This window comes from Pocillopora damicornis, chromosome 2 (genome assembly GCF_964200805.1).
Source record: "Pocillopora damicornis chromosome 2, jaPocDami1.2, whole genome shotgun sequence".
Taxonomy (NCBI): Eukaryota; Metazoa; Cnidaria; class Anthozoa; order Scleractinia; family Pocilloporidae; genus Pocillopora; species Pocillopora damicornis.
In genome coordinates, this window is record NC_142671.1 from 12,429,962 (window position 1) to 12,437,497 (window position 7,536).

The following is a 7,536-nucleotide window of genomic DNA, read 5'->3' on the forward strand; positions in this document are numbered from 1 at the left end:
TGTGGTAGTGAGAAGTATCAAATATGAGAGTCAGAGAGCCATTAAGGGATGCACGTTAATAATTTGTTTCTTATGACAGGTTTCTTTATTACTAAATTGTCGAAACAATCAATTTTTTATTGTAAAAAATTCCCTGGATGTGCGCGCTGAAATCTCATTACTTGGTGTGAGTGCAAGCAGTTACCTGTTGGAGATTGTGTAGAAGTCGTTTATGAGGTCGTTCCAGAAGATGCAAGGGAATTTCTCTAATATTCGACGAAGGCCTGAACGGCAATTAGATGGGGCTTGGTTGGGAGGGGTTATGACATTATTTTTTGCGTGCTGTATGCTTGCTTTCTTGTGGAGGAAGAGCTGTAGGAAATGTGCGTGTTGGGATTAATGCAAGTGAATTTCTCTGTGAAGTGAAAATCGTCGATTTTTCTATAATTATTAAATTACACCAATTACTAAAAGTTATAAAACCCGAAGTGTACATGGAGTCTATGCACCAATGAACATGTGTACATGTTTAAAAGAAAACATTATAAATAAACTATTAACGTGAATGGTTTGTGTATTTATGGCAATTAAGTGAAACTGGAAAATTGATCCAGTCGCACAATCATGCACACTGGATCATTTTCTGATAAGATGAAACTGATATTCGTTTCTGGTGTTAGTAGTTCTTCAGAAACTTGGGCTTTAAGTTTGTCGCAATAAACCGGGATTTAAGATAGTTCAATGTTCTGTAGGCCAGATACTATATGTTGACTTGTTAAGTGCATTGATAGAAAAGGTTCAAAATAATATACGGTTGAGTTATTTTTTCGAAACGACATCACCAAATCAACAGAAATAATCGGTGGGTGACATGTACCTGCGGCAGTTGCTACGAAGCCAGACTATACCAAAAGAGATCTTTGCTCTTTTATTCATCTAACGAAAAATTACAAACTCAAAGCGAAAATAACAGTTGTGTTGTTTCTTCATCTTTTTTAGAAGGCTTGTCATTCTTGCATTTGTCCTGTGGGTATTTTTCATACTTCTCGTTATAGGGATTCTTCTTAAAGCATTTAGCGGCAGCTGCATCGCACTCGCACAAGCGAAAGCGGCATTCTCCTTTAAACCAGTAATGAGATGCAGGTTCTGAAGTAAAATGAATTTATGTTAAAATACTGTTGTATACTATTTTTAAAGAACTTCTTCCAGAAATTTTACAACAGAGGACTGATTCCAATAACTGTTTCAAGTTCTCCTACTGTACCACAGTTAACGAAATTTCTGAAATGTGCTCGTAAGTTCAGGTATATGGTAACGAATTATCTCTAAAAAAAGAAAACTAGAAAACAAAAACTGAGTACAACTGAACATTAACCTATAAAAAAGCAAAAGCACACACAAAAAAACAAGCTAAACTACCTAGCAAAGACGTTTTTATCTTTATGCACAGGATTACGTAAGTCATTTTCTTTGACTTACCGCATTCGGCAGGGTGATTCGGTTTTGTTGAGTAGGGGAGAGCATAAACTCCTTTCTCGAAAGGGCAAACCTTCGACCGTATAATGTCGTCATAGCATTTGTCGTGAAATCATCTAACTGACCTTTTTCCCACAGGGCTGACCCTTCTTCAGGTGTGATTGGCTGAGTTTTGTTGGGTCTCTTTCCCTTTCCTTGTTGACGCAGGGAAATTGCTTTCGCAATGAGGATTTCTTGTGAGGAGTGAAACTCCCTCGATCGCACAATGCTCAATGGATAGTTCTGCTCCTTTAAATACCGTTCAATGGCACTCAGCGTGATTTTAAGGGATTCTGGCTTGTAATTATCTCCATCCTTTTTTTTTTCGCTTTGGCGTAAACCTTACTCAGGACCTTGTCAAGCTCTTCAGGCGCCATTGTTTCGATGGAGACATATTCAAGATGGCGGCATTGACACCAGCTTCTTAAAACATTCATCCATTGTTTTGTGGAGCGGCACGTATTTTTATTCGAAGCGACAGACTTAAGCTTATTCATTTCATCGCTTGAAATAATAGGAAATCTTGAAACATCCAACTCTTTAGGTGGCTGTTGATTTTCTTCGTTTGTTGCTGACTCAGTGGACTTGGGATCGCGCGGATTTTGAGCTCGAGAAGGTAGAAAATCGTCAAAATATTCACCAAAATGTACAAGAAAAGTCGGAAAATCCCTGGAATGTTGGTCTTCAGCCTGAAGGATCTCATTGTCATCAATCAAAAACAGGAAGTAATTAAATTAATCCATTTTGGGGGAGGGGGGGGGGTGAAATAAGAGTTTTGAAACAAAAGTTGCAAAATTTGCGTCATGATACTCTTTGTCTTTCATTTTCCTGCAATTTTATCGGTTAATTTAAACAAGCCTTGAAATCTGATTGGTTGTTTTATCTTAAGTGTAACTTTATCATTGGCTGGACAGAAGATGCGATTTAGAGCAAAAAATGCTGCTATTCGTGAATAAATAGAGCCAATTAGATTACAGGGACCACCAGTGGTTCCAAAATGGATGTAGTAAAATTTATAAAACCTGAAGTGTACATGGAGTCTATATGCACCAATGAATTACTGGGATGAACATGTTTACTTAAATATGACACGTACACGTTGAAAAAGAAAACATTATAAATAAACTATTTACGTGAATGGTTTGTGTATTTCTAACAAGGAAGTGAAACTGGTAAATTGATTTGGTCGCACAGTCATGCGCACTGGATCATTTTCTAAGAAGATGAAACTGATATTTGCTTCTGGTGTTAGTAGTTCTTAAGAAACTCTGGCTTTAAGTTTGACGCAGTAAACCGGGATTTAAGATAGTTCAATGTTCTGTAGGCCAGATACTCTATGTCAATTTGGTAAAGTACATTGATGGAAAAGGTTTAAAATAATATACGGTTGGGTTATTTTTTCGAAACGACATCACCAAATCAACAAAAATAATCGGTAGGCGACATGTACCTGTGGCAGTTTCTACGAAGCCAGACTATACTAAAAGAGATCTTTGCTCTTTTATTCATCTAGCAAACAATTACAAACTCAAAGCGAAAATAGTTGTGTTGTTTCTTCGTCACTTTTAGAAGGCTTGCCGTTCCTACACTTTTTCTGTGGGTATTTTCTATACTTCTTGTGATAGCGACTCTTCTTAAAGCATTTAGCGGCAGCTGCATCGCACTTGCACAAGCGAAAGCGGCATTTTTTCCAAAACCAGTAATGAGATGGAGGTTCTGAAGTAAAATGAGAGAATTTAGTTAAAATTTTTACAACAGAGGAACTATTCAAATAACTGTTTCAAGTTCCCCTAATGTACCACAGCCAAAGAAATTTCTAAAATGTGCTCGTAAGTTCAGGTATATGGTAACGAATTATCTTAAAAAAAAAAAAAGAAACTGGAAAACGAAAACTGAGTACAACTGAACATTAACCTATAAAAAAGCAAAAGCACACACACAATAAAACCAGCTAAACTACATAACAGACGTTTTTACCTTTATGCACAGGATTACGTAAGTCATTTTCTTTGACTTACCGCATTCGGCAGGGTGATTCCGTTTTGTTGAGTAGGGGAGAACATAAACTCCTTTCTTGAAAGGGCAAACCTTCGACCGCATAATGTCGCCATAGCATTTGTCGTGAACTTGGCAACACCTGAAAATAGATTTATCCACTTTTTAATCTTTTTAATGTTGTTCTTGGTGTCTACATTTGGGGGGGGGGGGGGGGGTAACAGTTCTTGTCTAACAGAATAGTATGCTTGATTATCATCTTCTGACAACTTTATGAGCGTATACTCCTTTTAAAATGATAGAGCATGATAGGTTAATAGATTACAAGGGTCCATTTCCATTCCTTTGGGTTTTGTCGACTATTCCACCCAACTATTTAAATGAAGTAATTTCACCACTGGATTTAATCCTGTGGTGTACAAAGTGGAGCGGACAGTACGTTTTTCTCTCTCCTCAACTTTTCAATGTAATCATCACGCAGGGTACTAGGAAAATCAGTAATGCTGATCTAAAGAAAGCTTTGTTGGATTACCTGTCCAAATCATCCACGGGTTTGCCTTCCCCACCAAGTCCACAGTAGCAGCCATAACCATTGAAATCAAGGGGATTTCTTTTAGTAACGCGCAAAATCATCAGGCCGAAGGAAATAACACCCTTCTTAGTCGCGTTCGCACTTCCCTCATCTGCTAAGCAATTAGTAAGTATAATCTCACTCTCAAAACATTATTTTCCTGGGTGATAAGTTGTAATTGTGCTTTGTGTCTCTAGAGGAAACACAGTTGGTCTGCTCTTGGTTTCACACGCTAAAACGTTGAATTTTTGCTGACATAAGACGTCTTGAATATGAAAGCGATCTTCGCAGTAATGAGCACTACTTGAGCAGTAGTGAAAATATGGCCTAAAAAAAATTCATGGCTGTACGAGATGTGACCCCCTGACCTGTACGATACCGGTGCAGTGCTCTACCAACTGAGCTAACAAGCCAACTGGGAGCTGGTTACTATGTTGGTTCCAAATAAACCCGTGAAGTGATGAATAAATGACTGTGAATATATGAAAATCACGTATGTGAACTGAGGATAAATACGTAAATGTTAGAGCGATCTTATTTTCACTGCTGCTCAAGTAGTGTTCATTACTACGAATATTGCTTTCATATTCACGTCTTTATCCGCAGTTCACATATAAGATTTTCATTTATTTTTTTCTCAGAGGGCACGGCAACGAATCCTACAATCTGATTGGTTCAATACGCGGTCCGTATTTTCCTATCTCCGCCCACGGGCAACGGTTACGCTTTCGTGAGTCGCCGAGTACATCCCTACCTTCTAATCTTGAATGATGAGATACCTACCTTTGTGGCCAGTTTCTGCGATGAAATTTGGTGAAGCGATTGCGCCTCCCAGAGCAGTCAGCATCAACAAAATGACTTTAGATTCCATAGTGAATCTGTAAACCCAATAGTATGAATTAGCCAACGGCAAAATTAGGTTTGGTTTATATGAAACAGTCATATTTAGGCGAATCAATTTATCGCCGAAATCTGAGGCTTCAGTAATTTTTTTTCATCTTTTCTCGTTTTGCTCTTTTTCTTCTAGATTTGTTAAAGTGTCTTTTTCCGATTAGCCAGAAGAGTGAAGATTGCTTCTTTATTTGTTTGATATTGGCTTTTTGCGACAAAATAACAATCACCGTTGCCTACGATGCACGTTGGATGGATGAGTGGATGAACAGTTGGATAAATGGGTGATGAGTTTTTTCAATCATTCTAGATTCATTGAATTGAACTGAAAGGCCGGCCAATGACAGCTAAGTCGTTTTTCTCTCAGGTGTTTTTTGCCAAATGAATAAATTTGTAATTTTGAACTGAAGATCGTTTACTTGCTTTTGTTTTCAGCGGTTTCATTTATCAAGCCGTGTGAAATCGTACTCGGAGAAAAATTAAAGCTCCTATATAACAACGTCCGACAAATAAAAACTACTGCGGGTAATATCAAAAAGTACAGATTGAATTTGGACTGAAAAAAGGAAATCTAAAAAAAGTAAATCTGAAAAAGGAAAAAAAGAAACAGTCTCTACACTTGGTAGCCAAATTGGCAAATTCCAAAACTGCTTGTCGGAAATACTTTAATTTCATTTGTACTCTTAACCTGACTCTTTGGTATTCCCAGATTTCGAGTTCACGGTTATGTAACTAAATTCCAGGCGTCGCAAAGGTTCGAGGGTCGTTGAACTGATATCAACATATGAATTAACGAACGTACGATCCAATATGAGTTATTCCACTAGCAGTGTTCGATAACGTCAAACGATCTTCCTCTCCGTACGCCTTAGAATAGTTGATGCAGTGAAATTCGCAGGATAGTGACTACTTTAAAAACGTTCGATTCTCAACACAACAACGCGATACTGTCACAAAGCACAAGGTTCAGAAATATGATCCGAAAATGTCACTAAGATCGTGTTTTAGATAATACCTAACCCAAAAGCAGTTACAAGTTGGGTAGGTCTTTTTTACAGCATGGTGAAAATGATTTCAATTACACCAGCGGATCCTTCGAAAGCTTCAGTTTCCTGAGCTTATCTCATACGTCCCCTCTTCCTTGTCATGCTAGACATCGCTCTCATTTCGCCCCAACATCTCTCGAATTATTCACTCTAGAAGGCTTGGAAAAATAAGACGAAATTGTAGGTTAACTAGATGAAACTTACTAATATTTCTTACCTCTTGTAAATTGGAAAGGAAATGAATAAATTCTCGAAGCAAAGTTTTTTAGATTATTCTGTCGTCTGATTTGTTCTGAGAACCTATGAAGTAAATAAACTCTTGATGACCATAATTGAGTTAAAACAAACCAAATGATACGAAAAATCAAATAAAAATAAAATGCAAGCAAAATCAAATGAAAAGACAAGCATTCGTACCAACTCTTTCGTAGCGAGTGTACGCCTTCAAATAATGGAAAAAGTTTATTTTCTCCCACGTTTAATTTTTTAACTGGTAAAAAAAAAATGAAGTCTCTTAACACCCATTGGTCAATTTTCCATGTTCTCTTAATCCACACACTATGACCATTTTCAACTGCCATGATGTGACATCAGGGGGTGGTTTTACCTGTTGAACTTCATTGGCTATTTATCCGATCACCATTCGGGGACACTATTCATTTTTTTTTTTACATGAACTACACCGTGCTGATAATTCATTACACAAAAAAAAGAAACCGATAAAGACGGAGATGACAATAATTATGATTGATGAAGACGATGCTACGACGACAAAGATGATGACGACTCACCGATAAGCATTTCATTATTGATGTCTAACTTATGTTCTACACAAAAAAAAGGACATGTTGGTAGGAACAGATCATCATAAAGTCAGAGATAATTGACCTATATTGATGGTTTTTAGTCGCGACCACATTGGTTTAAGTTTTTACCAATTAAAGTTGATCTAATGGATAACTCCTACAAAGACTGATAGCTATTGATGCATTTCGGTGTTATTACTTCTAGGGACTCGTCAAATCTTCCAAAATTGGTGACAAAAGGGCCTTTTGTTAAGGTCCGGTACGCTTTCTTCTGAGGGCGCAATACGCTTGGTGTCTGGTCTACGAGACAACTCCACTTTCCCCCTTTTCTCTCGTGGAAAATTAATAAGCATATCTTAAAGAGTGTCATGGGCAGTACTGAAACGTTCCATTCGCTTCAAGCATTTATACATTAAGTACGTAGAACCGCGTGGTTGTTTCTGCGAAATACCGTTGTCTGCAATATTTTCTTCTAAAAGAAGGCCAACTGAAGTTGAGATAACCGAAAAAAGAGAGTTTAGAATTTGTTTAAAATCTTAGTGGTTATCGGTTTTAATCAGCAACACTGTGTTAGAATGCGGTATGGAGAACTCTCATAGAAGTAATGGGTCTGTGATATGTACCTGTGGAAAAAGCCCTTAAAGAACGCCGGCCCAATCAAAGTGAGGCTATATTCAATTTATAATGGCAACCTTTATTTCGTGTTTAATATTGTGCTTGATTAAAGAAATAC

The 7,536-nt window shown here is 37.5% G+C and overlaps 2 protein-coding genes across 3 annotated transcripts; both read right to left on the reverse strand.

Annotated features, from left to right (window-relative positions):
- Positions 1–882: 882 nt before the first annotated feature.
- LOC149049940 (phospholipase A2 A2-actitoxin-Cgg2a-like) lies at positions 883–1,871 on the reverse strand. The gene is made up of 3 exons (XM_089191861.1): positions 1,841–1,871; positions 1,459–1,566; positions 883–1,125 (listed from the first exon to the last, which is right to left on the reverse strand). Exons 1-3 carry the CDS (start codon positions 1,869–1,871, stop codon positions 935–937), a joined length of 330 nt encoding a protein of 109 aa, XP_089047987.1. The 3' UTR covers positions 883–934.
- A 1,104-nt stretch (positions 1,872–2,975) lies between these two features.
- On the reverse strand, positions 2,976–6,544 carry LOC149049941 (phospholipase A2 A2-actitoxin-Cgg2a-like). 2 transcript variants are annotated; one of them, XM_089195607.1, is made up of 6 exons: positions 6,415–6,544; positions 6,215–6,297; positions 4,844–4,938; positions 4,022–4,175; positions 3,513–3,631; positions 2,976–3,210 (listed from the first exon to the last, which is right to left on the reverse strand). In XM_089195607.1, the coding sequence occupies exons 3-6, from the start codon at positions 4,929–4,931 to the stop codon at positions 3,023–3,025; spliced, it is 549 nt and encodes a 182-aa protein (XP_089051733.1). In that variant the 5' UTR covers positions 4,932–4,938; positions 6,215–6,297; positions 6,415–6,544; the 3' UTR covers positions 2,976–3,022. The 2 variants fall into 2 exon arrangements, with proteins under 2 accessions (XP_089051733.1, XP_089051734.1); XM_089195608.1 differs by having other exon boundaries at positions 4,022–4,172; positions 6,415–6,537.
- Positions 6,545–7,536: the final 992 nt, after the last annotated feature.